The sequence below is a fragment of the Numida meleagris genome, chromosome 7, assembly GCF_002078875.1.
Source record: "Numida meleagris isolate 19003 breed g44 Domestic line chromosome 7, NumMel1.0, whole genome shotgun sequence".
Classification (NCBI taxonomy): Eukaryota; Metazoa; Chordata; class Aves; order Galliformes; family Numididae; genus Numida; species Numida meleagris.
Window position 1 is genome coordinate 13,944,740 of NC_034415.1, and position 18,748 is coordinate 13,963,487.

The 18,748-nt window shown below is 38.6% G+C and overlaps 1 protein-coding gene across 4 annotated transcripts in view; it reads right to left on the bottom strand.

Moving 5' to 3' along the window:
• FNBP1L (formin binding protein 1 like) overlaps positions 1-18,748 on the bottom strand; it is a 61,189-nt gene that overhangs the window by 33,939 nt on the left and 8,502 nt on the right. For 3 of the 4 annotated variants that reach the window (XM_021404799.1, XM_021404798.1, XM_021404802.1), the window contains exon 1: positions 3,915-4,028. The exons of the other annotated variant lie outside the window; for it this stretch is intronic. In XM_021404799.1, the coding sequence (XP_021260474.1) occupies positions 3,915-4,013 (99 nt within the window). In that variant the 5' untranslated portion in view covers positions 4,014-4,028. Of the gene's footprint in view, positions 1-3,914; positions 4,029-18,748 lie in introns of those variants that run through there. 4 annotated transcript variants of the gene reach the window in all.

Here is an 18,748-nt window from a genome sequence, read left to right on the forward strand (position 1 = left end):
AATACATTTCAGATTTTCTGATCTTTGAAACCTCTTCAGTGTCTTTTTCTTTTCTTTCCCTTTTGTCTCTATCTTTACGCATTCCTGCTTCCTTTTCTCTCAGTATAACAACTCTTTATTTTACTGGCTGAACTAATTATCACTTCTCTTCCTGCCTGCTTCCTATTGTAATTATCTATTTGGTCTTCTCATCTTTTTTTCTTCTTGCAACTGCAATCTGCTTCCTTTTATCAGGCAGACTAGAACTACTTCCAGCTAAACAGTAGTTTATTTTTTAAAACTTCCTGTTAGTTTTAAATCTAACAACTAACAAAGAGCTGTTCTATATTAGAGAACAAAACATAAAGTGTCTTTCTTTTCTGCTCTTTACAAGTTCTGTACACTAGCTTCCAAACAGACTAACCTGCAAATTACACTTCATTCCTCTCTGAAAATATTTATGCATTGAAGTTAAGAGAGTGGAAGAAATGTGGCTGTAAGCAAATTTAAAGACTAAACATTGTTATATGCTTTTATTCCAGTCACTGGGGACTTCACTTGACAGCCATGTCTTTTCAAATATGATAGAGAGCAGCTTGGCAGCCACATCAGCCAGTTCCTTCAGGACCCTGCGATGCATGTCATCTGGCCCCACAGACTTGTACACGCTCAGTCTCACGAGACGGTCTAAGTCTGTGCTTTTCTCTGCAAAGATTTCCTTAGACCAGCAAAAAAATAACTGCATTGGGAATTCTCTCCTGTCAGGTCTGCCAGGAGGGGATGCCTTGTTTGGCAGGCTAGCAACTTCACAGGCATGATGGACTCCTGAGTGCCACTTTCTAGGAAGGGATGGGCATCTATCACAGACAGAAAAGGAGAAGAAATATCTGCGGCTACTTTTGGAATGAGCAGTCAGAACTGGAAGAGAACTATGTCTTGCATTTGGAACTCAGCTGAAAGACAAATAGGTAAATACGGACAGTAACACATCTACTGTATTACAGCACTACAAGAGACTGTTTACATTTGGAAGTACAAATACTGACACCAATTTCAAGGTAGAGTAAGCTAGGATCCAAGGAATTACTGAACTACTTCAGCAAAGGGTCAAACCACCTCTTTCAGAAGCACAAAGGTGTTGAATTAGCTCACCCATCTCACAGCACTCCACCTTGAAGACACTACTTGGCATTACTGATTACAGCTATGCACTCCAGGTCACCCGTGTCACTGACTAAATCTGCTGGACTAACAATCAGATGTTAACAGCATTAGTTTTCTGCCAGCACAGCAAATTGATTATCCCAGTCCACAGCTGGGACACTGAACAGCAACGTTAATAAAAGAGAACAAAGAAACAAGCTGCCAGAGAGAGTTCCTCAACAAACAGTGCTATTCGTCCAGCTTGCGTATCACATCTCAAGTTCTTCATTTAATGCACTGGCATTTTCTTATCAAGTGCATGATGTATTTACAATATCAGCATCTAAACGTAAGAGAAGAAAACCTTAATTCTTCCTGCGCTTACCACTGGGTCCACCTGAAAGCAGGCACCTTCTGAGTGGTTGAATGATATTAGTAGACAGAAGCATAAGCAGATTTTAGACCTAGTTATGTCACTTGTAAAAGGAACCAGGAAGACTTCTAAGTTTAACTATAAATTAACTAAAAGCAATACGATGCATCACAGTAAAAACACATTACTCTTTATACGATGCTTAGAGATGCTGTTGTTCAATGTAAGAAAGACCTGGGGAAAATCCCACCTTTACAGCAAGACTGGAATAAAACAGAGTATTAAGCATCGTGGCTCTGCATCAGTGGAGCAGCAGAATTGTAGACTTCCAACATGATCAGTAGCCACACAAGGCCTCAGGTGAAGCAGTTCTGTACAAAACCAGTGCACTACCACATGTTAGCCTGTAGACAATCTGAAAAAAACATGCAACTATCTGGCCTGGAAAACTATGTTGCAAGATTTGGACTTTTCAAAAATTGTGTAAAGAATCATTTTGTTCCTCAATTAGAAAAGGCTGTTACTTGGTTCTAACCTCAATGTACAACACGAACATTTTAGCATACTCCTAAGTACCGCTGATTAAACTATCAAAACCTTAAAATTAAAAACTAACAAATACCTCTCTAAAAGTTATACATACTTCAACAATGTTATTAAAAACGTGCTCTGACCAGTCTGGCCCAGTATATAACAAGCACAATACCTACTGCTTTTTTTTCCCACACAGTAAGGAATTTAGGACAGTGTACACAAGAAAAGAAGGGAGTGGTAGAGATGTTACAAACAGAGAGGGTTTTCTGAGAGGAGGAGGTAATTAGCCTGGAATTAAATGGGCAAGGGGAGAAGTACAGAAGAGACAACAGGGTCAAGCTATACATCTTGTAATGAGAATTGTTATTACAAAACACCAAGGTGCCCTACACCATAAATTCAGAAGAAAAGTTTCACTGACTTTGCTGCTCATAGTGTTCAATGCACCTGCCTAACACCGCCTTGCAGGACATTCCTTACTTAACAAGTAAACTCCATCCTTTACACATACTCACACAGCCCTGCACAAGCTACATTTAAGCTCATTCTACTGCACTACCATGAAATCCAGTTCACGCTATTTAGTGAAAGTTTTACTGAACTGAAATTTTGATGTAGGTAAAGTAACTACTAGCTTGCACATAACTTCAAGTCGTAGTTCTGAAGTCACTAAAAGCCAAGAAGATAGTGATAACAAATGATACAAATTTAAAACAAGGAAGTACTTTCTGCCAGCTGGGGTAGGGGAAAAAAGAAGGGAAAGAATATCAACTTCCCTGTAATCCAAGTATCACTTCCTTATATTTACTTGCTGTTCAGCTACTTAGAAAGTTCCGAAAATACAATTTTTAACTGACATGGAAACCAGATAGTGTTTATCAACTAGGGTGCACAAATCCCATGCAGAAGAGTCAATCTGATGTTCTTTGCAGTTGAAGATGAACATTTAAGTCTTACCTCAGTGGAATAAATAGAAATAAACTGTTTGGTATATATTTTATCATACTGCTAATCTTTCTGACAATTAGGATAAACCTAGCATAAAAGTATCTATGCACAACCCAGGTACTGATAGAGCAACAGAACTGACTTGACAGTTTCAACACAGAAAGCAGGGTACAATCCTTTTAATTGTCCTCGGATTTTTAACAAAGGTACAGGTTATTTGGAATGTTAATCTCGACTCATCAATTCCTTTAAGTATCCTTCAGGGCACTAACCCTGAACAGTAGTTTGTAGAACTATGAACTCATAAAATTTGTAACACAAAGTGAACACATCCTGACATTAACTTTCAGATCGCTTCACACAAGACGTGATTAAAATACTCAGCAAACATACAGAACATTGTACCTTCAGGCAAACATCGATCTTCTAAATGCAGGCACAGAGATCCAGACAGTAACTCCTAATTTAGCGCAGTGTAAACTGTTTCAGTTAATGTCACAATTCCCATCATAGGTACATTGTAACACAGTGAATGCCGCTATAATCCAAAGTGTTGGAAAGTGCTATTAAGAGCAGGCATCAGTTTAGGAGGAAGGCATACACCTTACCTTTACTGCTCCTTGTATTCAAAAATTACAAGTGTACTAAAATAGATTGTCAATAAATCTTTGCTCTTCTAAATTACTTAGAGTAAGATACCCCTTCACAGCTCTGACCACTTCTTCAATTTCATTTAACAGAGTTATAAGCCTTTTGTTGCTTATGAAAGGCTGCAAACATTAAGAGAACTAATCTCTACAGACGCAGTTCCGAGCAGACACGCTTCCCATTAAATGAGAGCAGACACAGTTCAATACTTCAGAAGATCAGAGATCACAGAGGACCGGTGAGGAAAAGAGGTAGCAGAACCGAGAGGCCAGTCTGCTAATTCATTCACCGTGTGCTGTTTGTCAGCTTGACGGAGAAGGGGAATTTTCTCAACACCCTGCCCGAAGGTGAATTTCCCTTTCAGTATCAGCTGTGAATGTTCTAGCATTCAAAAGGAAGAACAGAGAAGCCACACCTTTTTCCCTTCATGAATATCTTTGCAAACAACAGGAAGTGTTTCTCAAACTTGACTTTTAAACCAGATGCATGTATTTAACAGGAGATTGACAGGGCAGTAAATTGGAGCCTTCCTATCTTCGTTTAAATATTATTTCAGATAAAGAGGAAACTCGCAAAACACAAACACGCACACAGCCCACCACCTAGATACATATCCTATTTCATGACAGAATCTACTGCACTCGTTGCTTTTAAAGCAAAATTCACATAACATTAACATAACTGAATAAAGAATTTAAATTAAAAACAGATGTCACTACTGGCATCTTTAGAACCATGGAATTTTTCCGTTTTCTAATTCAGATAACATTACAACATAAGATGATTCTGTCGCATATCAATTTAACTCCAAGTTTTTAACATATAAGCCCAGAAAACATATTGCAACGTTCTCTCAACTGTAAGAGACTTCAGGATCATAAACTATATTATACAAAATACATTATTAAGATTATCCACAGAAAACTCTAATACAAATGCATTTTACAAGATCAAATAATACAAACACTATCCCCCTTTCCAGGTTAACAAGCTATTATTTTTCCTTCTCAAATACCTTAAATTTCACAGAATGTGATCAGTGACATAATTTAAATGCAAGCATATGCATTCTGTTAGAAGAGCCATGTTATCAAAACAGGGAAAAGCTCTTAATACAGCATATTTAGCATATTAACTGAAGTTGCACATGTAAAAGTTGAGCACAAACCTCGGGGTACTGAAAAAAAAAAACATTTTTAAACTGTCACAACTACATTTCTCACTCTAATATATATACACAAAACTCAGACGCGAATCATCCTGATTTCAAGTATGAAAACAGTAGTTTCTGTCACCCACCATAACATTTACATCAGTAGTAAGAGAATGGGCCCCATAAACATATTCCACAAGGCTGTGGGAGCTCAGTACTGAAAGTAAGCAAATTTACAGCATGATCAGTGCAAAGATTTCTGAAGATACAAATGTTTCCTGCAGTAATCACTTTCAGGACAGAAGTGAGACTTCCGAAGGAACCATTTTACACTAAAACAGAGGAGATTTGGACGTAAGGAGGAAATCCTTTAGTCAGAGGGCAGTGAGGCACTGGCACATCCCAGAGGAGCTGTGGGTGCCCCAGCCCTGCAGACGCCCAGGGCCAGGCTGGGAAGGAGGGGGGGACAGCCCGCCCATGGCAGGCCTTGGGACCAGATGATCCTTAAGGTCCCTTCCAACCCAAATCATATGACGATTCTATGAAGTAAAAATGGAATGACGGGGTCACATCTGGCAACAGTGACACCAGATGGCATTCACGCCTTTTTGAAGAGTCTATTTTTGAGAGACAAAAGAAAAAAAACAGCCAAAGTAGAAATTAAAAAATACTTCAGCAGGAGCCTGTCTTTGGCTGTTATTCCCTTCCTATATAAAGAGAAATACAAGGATATTAATACCGAAATACAGTAGATAAGCAAAAGCTATAAATAAGCATCAAATCCAGGTACTTGTACCTGCGGCTGAAGCAAGCACCTTCGTCATTTTTTCCCCTCTCATCACTTCTCAGGTTAAGTTTTACAAATAAGATTAGACGATGATTAAATCCCTCATCTACTACGGTTTTTATAAAAAGATAGCTCGTTAACAAAGGAGCTCGATTTCAAACAAACAACAACAAAAAAATACTGAAAATTGATGCTTCGTTATCTGGGGTGCCATAACATTTTACATCCTAGCAAAAACATTTCCAACCCACAGATCAAAGCCTGACAGTTTGTAATGAAAAAAACACATCAGGATTTGCAGTGGAAAAAAAAAAAAAAGCTAACCACTTTTCCCTAATATGTGGTTTATTTCGTAATTCATTACAAACCAATGTATGAAGACCATGCCTATCTTTTCAGAAAAAAAAATGAATAAAAACAGAATAAAATGGAATTACACATTTTCTTATCTGTGTCAGTACCTGAGTTTAGGGCATCTTCAGCATGTAATGGGAAGTTAAAGACAGTCTCCAGGCACCCATTTTTTTCCCAAAGAGAATGTCTTGGAAAGGAAGGAAGGAAATCCCAAGAGAAGAGTTCAAAGACAGCTGCACAGCATTCTGGCACAGGAGCACAACACCGTTAAAATATTTTTTTTATTTGGAACTATCATCCCCACGAGTCCCATCAAAATACTAAATATTTAAAATATTTGAAAGATTATTTATCAAAATACACTCAACAAGGTTTAAAATAATTCTAAAAAAATTTAACACGATCTGAACCGCTATGATTCTCAGCTGTCAACATGGCTAGTTTTGTTCATTCTTTTAACAGCACGCTGAGATGCAAAATCATACTTAATCCTACTTTTAACTAAGCCTATATGAGGTGTTTAGATTCAAAGTTTGTTACTCGTGATGTCTGCAAACATCTCAAGTCCAGGTTTCCAAACTCAACAATAAACGGAACTGTTAACTTTTCTCAGAATATAATGAAGGATTCCAAATATTAACGCAGGGTAACAGCATACCAAACACAGTTCAAATAAACTACCTGCAGCTGAAACAGTAAACTGTTTCCAGACATGAGAATGTAATCCGATGAGGCCTACTAGCTTCTGTGTCAGTATTAATTAAGTCATAACTGGAAATGTCTTTTCATATATTGTACTCTGAGTTTAAAGTCAAAAAAGTCAACTCACAAACTGCACAATTAAGCACCTTATGAAATATATCTACTATTCTTTCCACCTAAAAGAAAAAAAAAAATTAATAGATACTCAAACGTATCCTCATCAGGAACTGCTGATTTTGAAGGACTTTGAAATATTAACACTGAAAGTCTCTGATAATACCTCATTAAGAAGCAACAGATGATTTATACCATAGAACACAGAAAATACACAACAGCTCACACAAACACCAAAAGAAAACTGCACACATTAGGGAATATGCTGTACCCCAAAATAAGACCTTGTTACACATAACTTTACAGAACTGTTACTGCTTCATTGTTAACTTGTCAGGCTAAATCTTCACTATATTCTATCTTCCTCATAAAGCAAAAGTTAATGCTAATCAGGAGATAAAAGAGAGAAAAGATTATAAATGAAAATAGCGTAAGAAGATAGCCTGGACAAAGGAAAAGACACAGCAACTGAAGTGTTAAGTACTTTTGACAAACAAAGACAAAAAGAAATTGTTTTCAGGAAAAACAGAATTTCACAGTAAAAAAAACGCTTAATACATTAAGTCCCATTTCTTAGTATAGATCTACAGCACTAGCTTATTCTGTGGCAGAGAATACAGACACACCAAGGATGTAACCTCAAGAAAATCCTGAAACTCTTTATCGCGTGACATGAGTACTTAAACTTTTATTTTTCATGTGCCCTCATCAGGTCTCTATAAAATACAAAACAATTGCACAAGAAAAGATGGAGTTAATTGCATGCTCTATTATTTTGAGATAATTGAAATCAATTGTAACTAAGTAAAAGAAATTTGTATAGTACCCTTAAAAAAATGCATACTGCCTGAAATCAGAGATCTGGAGAGCAAGAAGCCATTTTTGCTATGTATTTTTAGAGCATGTACCCGACTGGGCAATTTGTGTATTTAAGGAAGAAGAAAACCTGACACCATATGAAAGCTGTTTTGCTTTGATTGCTTTAGGACAAACTAAGCCCGCAAGTGTTCCGTCTTTCCTTTGTATTTCATCATCACAACCAGCATCAAGCCAAAACTTTACAGAAGGTTTAAAAGTATGCATGATTCACTCCTTCATGTTCGAAACTGAAGAGGAAGTATTCCACAATAGATGCAAGGCAGAATTAATTTCTGAAAAGGCACGCATCTACTGACAGTTTGAGAATGCACTGTATTGTGCAAGAGAAGGAAGAAGTGGCACAGTGAAAAGCTACACTGTTTTCTTATCAGAATGACTGCTCCTAGTTCTTAACGTATTACACACGACACTCAACCAATTGTTAGATTAACCTGGAGATACGAGAGCATGATCCTCTTCCCACAGACGAACAGAACTCACCAAAAAAAAATGAAGCCTCTTTTCCAATGGCCTAAAGAAGTAAAACAGTGAAGAAAGCCACAGGCTTCAGGTTTGACTTTAGTCTGATTGTCTGCATGACAAAAGTCTAGAATGCTAAGTGCAAAGTACTAGGGAGAGTTTACCAAGATGATAAGAAATAATTACATATAGGGTCTCTGCTAGAAATCGACTGTTTTCAGCTTCCCAGCATCCAGTGTAGATAAAGCAAAAGCATTACTCCCACCTTACACCTACTCAGAGAATAAACAACAGTTCTTCTTCAATTTTAATTCCTGAATGTAACGTGTTTGAAGCATTGGTAATCCAGTATATCTCATTATTGAAAAAAAAGCACAAATGTTGTCCATTCAGTATTACAACCTTTCGTTGATTACATAGTTTCTCAAAAATGGTAAAGCATTTCATTAAAAGTCAGGATGTATTCCTTACGCAGCCCACAATTACAGCCTTGCAGTATAAACCAGACAGAATACAGAAAAATATTTTATCTACGAATCACGAAGCATAAATACCATGAGCACCTGATCACCAGTAATTTACTCTAAACCTCTAAGAAAATAACCTCAACTACTGCAATTTCAGTGAAATTTAGTGATAACTCCTGAGTCAAAGTAACTGAAAGTGCTACAAACCACAGAAACACAAAGAGCAGATAGCGTCCATGGCCTGCCACTGCTTTTGGTTGTACCTGTTGAGGTTTTACCATACAGAGCCAATTTGCTGATTTGCTGGACTCCAACTACAGTCCACCGACAGGATCCATCTTCTCGCTAAAGCCTCTTATTATGCACAGCTACTCAGATCTCACTTTTTCCATTTCAGGAATGCAAAAGATAAAACTGAAACTCAGGGAATTAAAGCTGTACCTCTCAAGTGCTAGGATGGTGCCCTGAAGAACTGCAGTATCGTTCCGGGAAACAGATCATCAGACTACGCAGTACCAGCAGCGAAGGAAAAATGTTTTTCAAAAGTCATTTTAGAAAAACATTGCTTTTTTTTTTTTTCTTTATTAGACATCACCATCAGGAACAAACTACTTAATAGCGTCTCAAACCCAGGGAGATAAAGTAATTCAGGTTCTATGAATACAGTACTTCAGGAGGAGGAGAAACCTCACCACCTTTACAAAACAAAGAAGCAATCAAACAAAACAAAACAAATAACACCCAACCCTTCGTTCTTTAGTCTCAACCTAAAGACTAAATCAGACCATCACACCTCTGGCTACAGGAATAAATATTTGAGTATCACGCTGAAGACTGCGGACCCTTGATAAAATTCCTTGGCTAGACTCACGTGGTGACACTTCTATTTGAAGTTTCACGGAATTACATACTATACAGTTCTCTCACACGATTTATGAAGCAGAAAAATCCCAGGCAATTGGATTTTCGTAAGTTACTATTTATTTTCAAGAAACTAATTTTTCTCTTTTCTCTTTCAACAGGAAGTTCTCCCTTTTTTTTCCTCTCCTCCAAGTAAATAAACACCTTGACCACACCGCGTGGATCTCAGATGTCGTTGCCTACTGTTTAATGACTTCCCTAGACAGTAAAAAAAAAAAAACACAGCTATTAAGAAAAACTTTTAATTAATGAGGTTAATTCTGAATACTTCGTACAATTTTCACCACACATAAATTCCAAGTACTAACTTATACCCATGTTCTACTAAATCACAGTTTCCAACAATCAAAGCTCATAATTCTGAAATAAGATCCCGTAATAATTAATGAAAACAATAAAACATCAGCAATTTTTGCCAATTTATATAATGCAGTGCAACAATCACAACCTACAGGTACAGCCAGATGCAAAGTGGTAGCTCATATTGTATATTTTACCACAGAAGCACATTCTGGGGGCTTGGCAAGGGGAAAAATAAAAGACCCTTTTGTAAGATCACTTGGAAGAATCCATTATTACTGCAATATCACTACAGTATCTTCAGGTTTCGCTGGCTTTCCAATCACTCCCTCCCTTAAAAAAATATCTGCTCTGAGAAGTTCCTTATATACAATACTTACTTTCTTGAATACCCAGGTGTTCCACCGATCCTGCAAGACTTTTATTTATAAAAAGAGCAAACAATGGTGCAATTAAGTATTCAGGCAATATCTGCACTATTAGTACCTAAATAAAAGCAGATCTAAGGAAGGGGAGGGGACTCTTGATTCTTCAGAACTGCATTGTTCTTTACTAGTACTCATTAATGGATCTTTATTGAGCGTTCCATTTACTAATCATGGATTTGAATCCATTTTCAGGGAAAAACTAAGATAAAACATGTTTCATTAAAATCTAGATAATGTGTACAATCTCTTAGCAGCCGTTACATTTTATTGCATTGTACCTTTTTTTAAGTAGGGGCTTAACCTTTAACTCTTCTTTCACTTGAGCACCTGCCTTCCATCCTGAGATCAGTGTCCACCGTGCTGCACAGCATCTGGTGCTGCACAGCTCTGTCACTTGGCATGACCAGTAACTGAACCATCTTCTGCTGGAACTCAGCATTAACCGTACTGGGGATGGGGAAGCTCAGTGCTTCCGTGAAGCACAGCACAACTCAAACCCACTATGTCACTGATGGCTCTAGACATCAAATAAATACAAACAAGATTAAACACACTTCAAGAATGTCAAACACCCTAAATATTTCTCTAACAGTGAATGACTTCATATAAGTAGCAAAAAAAAAAAAAAAAAAAAATCAAGACAATTAAATGTCATAACAGGTAGCTAAAACAGGAACAATTTATACATTTATAATAGGAAAAAAATCTTGGATATTACATGTTAAAATTTCCTGTACCTACTGTAGAGACTTTGCTGTAGCACAGCAAAGGTAATGTCTTTGGTTCACACGTATCAATTATTTTCCTACTCATAGCTACAAAAAAACTCTATGCCACCTACATCAAATAACTACTTAAAAACATTATTGGAAAATTAAGTATTTTTAGCTTCTTTGAAAAAAAAAAAAAAAAAACAACCAAGCACCTGGGGAAAATAAATGAGCAAGAATATTCCCCACATTTAAAATCCTTCAGTTACTTTGCAAAACCAGAGTTTACAGACAGGTTTTCACATTCACCTGAGTCAGGCACCCAGTATATGAGAAAGACACCAAAAATCAAATGCTGGGATAAAGATCTGAGAGGCACACTCCCCCTCATCACCTTCACACACATCTGGTTCCCCTAAATAATGAAGACTGCCTCTTGACCGTCCAATGCAAACGCTGTTGTATTTCAGAAGCTCTTTGCTACAGCTAACACTCCAAACTCCAGTCAAGTGGATGCCATTTCACTGCACGATGCTGAAAAAATATTGTTTACCTAATATGGAACTATAAAAAAAGCATGTTGCACTGTCTTGTGAACCAGCCAATAACAAGGCACAGTACCTGCCTCCTAAACAAACACTTCATGAGTAAGCATTACGTGAATAAGTACCATGATTAAATGGTGAATTTTCTTGTTAGTGTACAGCAGGTATTACCCACTCAACTGATGTTTGATCACATATTGTAAATAAATTTCTTTCAAAACAGACACAGCCTTTTTTGAACAAAAGCTAGCCAAGTAGCTAAGAGGGAATTATGCTTCACAATAAAGAGTTTTAAATGGTTACTTCAAGTAGACAGTCTGGCAAATAAGAACAAGGAGGAAGTTACTAGAATTTGCTGCTTTTTGGTTTTGCTTACGACATTTAAAAACACTGTATTATTTTGCACTTACACATTAACTAACCTTGAAGAATTATACAAATGAAGATATTGTTGTAATAATAATTTAATGAAAACAAACTTTATTCCAATTTTACAACCTAATTAACATAGAAAATAAGTTTACCTGCCCAAGACTACCACAAGAGGTCCACATTAAAGCCCTAGAAAAATTCAAGTTTCAAAGGCTTTTCAAGCCTCTAAGATGACACTTCTCTGAAAGATGCAACGCGACACTGTATGAATGTGCAAAGCACAATTCCAGCAAGCAGTTAAAGCAGTTTAATGCCCCTTTTAGTTACAGAGCAGATGATGAGCTCTGACCAAAGAAAATATCAAGGAGCAAGTATTTCAAATTTCAGTGCTAAGAGTATTAATAACATAAAAGCAGAAAAATAACTACACTGGAAATTAAGCCTGTTCTTGTCACCTAGCAGGAAATACTACACTGCTACCACTCTCTTCTTACAACAGAGCCTGTAGTGGGAAAAGAAAAAGCAACCCAGACTAAGAATTTTATTGCAGATAATTCTATGAACAAAGTCAGTATAAAGGGTCAGCGTTTTAATGAAAACCTTCTGGTTTATTATATTTCTTTTTCCTTCTCCTTCCACCCAGCTGAAACACTGACACGCTTCCGAGGACGAATGTATAAAGCGGTCTGCCAAGAGAGCTCTGAGACTGGGGTACGTAAACTCACTAGAGGCAAAATGAAACAAGCTGATTGGAATTTCAGCTTTCACTGAACAATCTGTTCACCAACACAAGGAAAAAGCTGATCACATTTGGACTTCGGGGATTCTTTTTCTACCACGAAGAATTCAAGCTGCTGGAAAAGTATGCATGTGCGCTACAAACAATGAACATTTAATCTGAAATGTGCTGAAGAACCTTCCCTCCATAAAAACATTACTGCATTACTCAATTACTGGCTTCACCAAGCATCCTAAAAAACTGCTCAGCAAGTTTAAAGTCTGAAGTTCTTAACAACAGTATTAATAACAGAATCTCAACCTAGATTGATCCAGTATATGAATTAATTTAAATACGTGAACTTGCACACATTTTGCCACGGCTCTACATCTTATTTCGGTATGTCTATAGCACCAGTGACAACTCTACAGAAACGTCAATCCAGAAATGTTAATACAAACCTGCTTCTGAGTATCTATTTGTGAACTGTTCAAATTCCAACTCAAACCCACTTGGTCACTCCTCACCAAGAAACCTGAGCACACTGATAACAGACTTGTCTCTATTTGTCCTTTTTCCCACCTCAAGTTCTGACGGATTCACAGTTCCAAGCAATCCCGTTGCAGGCACTGTTTTGCCAGGCACAGTCTTTAAAGAAATCTTTTGCTTGGCTGAGATAAAAAAAACCCTGCAATCTCAAACAGCCTCCTGCCATTCTCGCTGAAAAAATCAAACTGCCAGCATTTGGATTTATGATACAGGCAACTTTCAAAATTTGTGCAATGAATAAGGATACTTTTCAAAAAAGAAGTCTCAAGTATGTTTGTAAAAACTTCCTTGAAGAGCATTTATATATCCCAGTACATGTAGAAATGAGGCCATAAATAAAAAATACACGCCACTTTAATAGGTATCAGATGATAAACAGTTTTCAAAACTGAAAAAAAATACTATCTAAACAGATACTCGAGGGCGCAAACACGTATGCTTCCTTAAATTAAATTATGTTCAACATGAAAGCCAAACTGATAAAGTCTCAAGACAGTGACTCACCCCTTCCTGGAAAAACCAGTGAAAAGGTCAGATGTTTAGGAACCAGACAATTGCTGGAAAAATGAAGACAAATATTATTTCTAACTAAAACTCAATACAATTGTTTTCATTCCGGAGCCTGAGGTAACTACACATTCAATAACCAGTCACTCAATCTTTACGTAACGTTCCACTTGGAAATCACAGAGGTCTTCACAAGAATAAGATGAGCTGCACAACCCCCTTGTGAAACACACTGTCACCTCACAGAGGTTACGCAGCACCTCACCCATGGCAGAGGAAATGCACGTCCCTGCTCACACGTCTGGGAAACGGCACCACTTGGTACTTCAGCCACGACACATTCCTTGCACACACTTACAAACCACATCAGCAAGAACACTGAATTCAACAGAACTGCTTGCACTCTTTGGATTAAAGAAGCAACCTGAGAAAAGCAACAACAAGTTTCATCTCATAAATATATACATATTAAAGAGAGTATCATCTTAAACACAGAACATGTTTCCATACTGGAAAACCAGTTTGTGAAACATTAAGATTCAAAACCACAAAAGAATTTCCTCATAGGATATGGCCTACTACGTAGAGTTATTTTCTATGGTTTTGGTTCTTCTCAGATGCTAAAACAAATTAGCAACACTAACAATTCAGTGACTGCATAACCACACAGAAAGATTTCTCAGTATCAAATTGTTCTTAAAAGACAAACAAAAAACTGTTTATTAGATTGAAAACCGGTCTTCCTACAGAAACTATCACAACAGAAATATGCAACATAACAGTTATTTTTTAAGCCAATTTTTTCTTACGTTGTGCTGATGCTTTCCATTTAATTTAACTTGGTGACATTTATGATTAGACAACATAACCATATAACTTAACCTTGTCTACAGAAATAGACGATTGAAAAACAAGAGGCAAACAGTGTCTGAAATGGGCATCGAAAGTGTAAGAAAAAAATTAAAAGCTTTGAAAATCTACTGCTGCAACAGACATAACTTACTGTTTTAGTAAATAGAACTTCATTGTAGGCATGGAATGGATGATGTTTAAGGGATGATTAAAAAGAGCACATCATCAAATATACTTTGATCTTTCTTCGGTCAAAAGTAACTAATTTCTAGAACAGTATTCTACGATGCCAGTCGTTCCTTAATTATAAAAGATGATGTGCTTCTGGCCCCAAGGAGCTCACAACACCACCATCATTAAATCTTCAGTAGCTGTTTTCTTAAATAATAAAATCTAAGGGCACAAAAGCCCTCAGCAAAACTTCTGCTTTAAATATTTATCAAGAGGTGAGAAACAGATGGCTAGACTGGTTTTACAGACTAGAAATGCTCTGACATGGTATTCAACCTCTCTTCCTGCCAACTGCTATTAAGAGGTTCATGGAGGTTCCAAACACAGAACGCACATAAAAAGTTGAAAGGCATCCCTTCTGATTTCTTTTTTTTTTTTTTTTTTTTTTTAAAAGAGGCAGCACTAACCTCTTTAATTAATTTCCAGGGAAGTTACTTCAATAACAAACGTGCCAATCACACACTGAGTTTCACTTGCTTCCACTCATTAAGCCAAGAATTTCATTACCAACCACTCTCCAGTCCCAGAGCACAGTGAGCCTTCAGTGCCAAAACAAATGCACTGAACTGGACCGAAACCCAAGATGACAATAACCACAAACGTTTTGTTAAATCTGTTATTATTTGTACACTTTGTGCCCATTGCAAGCAGAACTCCGGATGTACAGAAACAAACACAGAACAGAGCCTTGTGCTGCAGAGATTCTTTAACGAATCAGAACCCACCATTTTTAATTTGAAATGCTTCAAGCTGCTAAAAGCAATTTTAGTTCCATTTATCTATTCCTGCCTTTGATATGCAGTGCACTTTGACAGAAATCAGTCGGGGGCACCACACCAGCCTGTCCAGGACTTCAACATGTGCACTCTGTGCGCTCACGAGGCAATCGTAAGCGTTATACATTGAGGGGAAAAAAAAAAAAAAAGCTTATTTAGAAAGCAAAAACCCTGAAAAGTGTATCTAAATGAACAGCAGCAATTTTTTGTTACCAACAAAGTACAGATGTGATGCTTTGCTATTACAAACTCACTTTCATCAGATGATTATTGCTTTACAATTATCACCTATGAAAAAATTAAGTATTACACACAGGAAACCTTAAGAGCACAGTAGTCCAGCCTCTGAAAATATAATTTCAACTGAATTACAGACATCAAGAGCAAAGACCTTCCCATTCTCAATACTGCCTCCTAGCCACTAACAGAAGACTGACACACAAAGCAGCTCACCGAGTATCTTGGATTTAACGTGAACATATCATAAAGCATATGATGCAGTGATTGCAAAAATAAATGTACTAAAAAGAATAAAACTCTGTGAAACAATACTCTCAAAACTCAAAGTTTGTTGTGGCAAAAAAAGGTGCAAAAGGAAAACATATTTCACACAGCGTAGAAAGAAAATGTAAAGCAAAGTGACAGAATTCTAATGACAGAATGGCTTAAGCAAATCATCATTCATTTTGTTATTACTGGTTCACATGATTTTAACCAGCGTTACCATACAAAATACATTCATACCTGGAAGCAGTAACACAAGAGGGAAGACGCTGTTTAGCTAAGATGTGCTGAAAACACAGCGTGCCTCCAATGCTGCAGCCTACACAAGATGCAATAGTGTTGGCCACCATGCACCCGTGTCAGAGAGCGGTGGTGTACTTACAAAAACAGTTGGTTTGAAGGCAAAAAAGTCCAGTAATCTATCAAATGAAATAGGAACTACGGAATTTAAGAACTAGGAAATATTGGCAAACCAAAGAACGTCTTTCCATTGCCACGTCCCTCACATAACCACTGAAGATAGTTCAAATGTAAGTAGCACATGCAGCATTTTAACACCAAAGAGCCATATTAAACAAGTACCACAAAAGTACTGGACATAAATTGCTTTTCCTAATCCTCTAAATCTTCTCCTGAATCCGAATTTCTCCCTGAATATCCACGCACTTTTTACTTTATAAAAAGTAGAATAGAGACTCCACTAAAAAAGAAACCAAAACCAAATCAAAACAGCAAATCAGCATCAAACACCAACAATCTGCATGAAGAGATACTGAAGGGCCAAATACAAAGTCATCAATGCATAAGCGAAGCCCACATGCCATTTGCCTATATATCTGTTTGCAAACGTTTATACAACATTCAGAAAAACTGCCGCATAGATGCCAGCGTTAAGCTGACAAACTCCACCACATAAGCAGAGGTGTGAGTGCTACGAAGGGGAGCTCCAGGCTCCATGGCGACCCTGTGCAGAAGGGCGCTCAGCAGCCGGACCTGCAGTGCCCAGGGCGCGAGCACCCCGCTGCCGAGTGCCTGCGCTGGGAGCAGCAGTGGGGACAGGGAAAGGGAAGGCTGGAGCAACGCAAGCACATCTAACACTGAACTGCTCCTCCTTTGCAGCCCTGTCTTCAAAGCTCAAAAAATACTAGCTTTCCTTGTGTCTTTAGACTAAACAGAAGCTAATTTTTAATAAATACATTTTTGCCAGATTAAAAAAAAGTATTTGCCTAATCGGCAAAAGAATTCTTTGATATTCTTTTCAATTGGTACAAGAAACAGTGACCTTCTTTCTAGCTAAGAAAATAATTTGCTTTATAGTTCTAAGATACAGTTTTTCAAACAGCACGATCAAATTCAAATGAAAGAAAACCATTTAAAAGGTGCAGTTAAATGTAAAAACCTGCGCTGTCAGCAGTCAGTTGCATAGTTACAGACTGACCACTTGGTATATAGTCAGTTCCTTAAGGTGGAGATGCAGATATCTCCTGATGTCAAGAAAAAGGTGTATTAAACTTTACTAAAAGTGATAGTGTAACACTTTTAGGTAAAATGCTGGCATTATTTCTTCAAACCAACACATTCAAATTAGTGACTTTGGAAAAAAAAAAAAAAACCTAGATAAAATTCTAGTAGCTTCCTGACACTAAAATAAATGTCTGCTATTAAAACAAAGCCTGAAGTTGAAATACACCTTTTTATATATGTTTCTTAAACATTTTCTTCCAAAACTGGATACAAGATTGCTAACGTTTTGAATTCCAAAACTCACAGCTGAACAAAGAAATAAAAGAGGCGGCCAAAAGCAGTGGACCAGCAACATACAGGCAAACATTGTGTTCTCCCCAGCACCAACCTGTGACCCCTCGCCTGAGGCACGCACAGACACCAATGACAGACACACCGGCGCTGCCCACGAGAAGCCGTTTTACTCCCTAGAGTTAACGACACAAGCTTTACACTTCAGTTTTGCTACAGCACCGCCGTCCACATTTCACGAGCACGTTTTAGCTGAGCTTCCACCTCACCCGCAAATCCCAGCTAGGGGCAAAGCGCGTGCAGGAGTCCCACACAGCACGGCCGGTGAGACCTCTGGTGCTGAGCACATCTCTGCTCCTCCAACACAGAGGAGCTGGGCGCAGCTTCACAGCAAACAATCAATGCTAGGTCCAAACGGGGAGATCCCGAACGGAACTCAAGCTGCAATACTTTGAGTACTGCAAAACCGCCCCGGGTGCGTGCGTACACGCTTCGCGGTCTTCGAGAGCAGACACACGGAGGGCGGACAGCCTTTAACCCCGGTTCAGCACACCCCCGGCACCCTTTTTTCCCGTGAGCTCCCTCTCCGCCAGCCTCAGCCGGATCCCGAAGGCGACACGGGACCCGCGGCGCCGCCCCGCAGTTCCCCGGCCAGGACAGCCCGCCGGAGAGCCGGGAGCCAATGCAGCGCAGGCACAGCGAGCGCAGCGTCTCCGTGCCGCGAGCAAATTGTAATTCAAGGGGGAGAGGAAGAAAAAAAAAAAAAAAAAAAAAAGCCAACACAATACGGCGTTAACCAACGTTCTGGGCCCACGCTCAGAGACAAAGCTTCACACGAGCTGCTTCCAATTAAGGGGGCTGCCCGCAGCGATTTACTCGCCGGAGCCGCTCGGTGCTTTCTGGGCACGACGCGGCCACCTCCCTCCTCGCGGGCGGGGGCGCGGCCCCACCTGAGGCGGCCGTTTCGGTCCGCGGCGGCCACCGGAGCGCCGAGTGCCCCCAGCCCCCTCTCCGAGCGCCATGGCCGCGCGGGTGGCGCG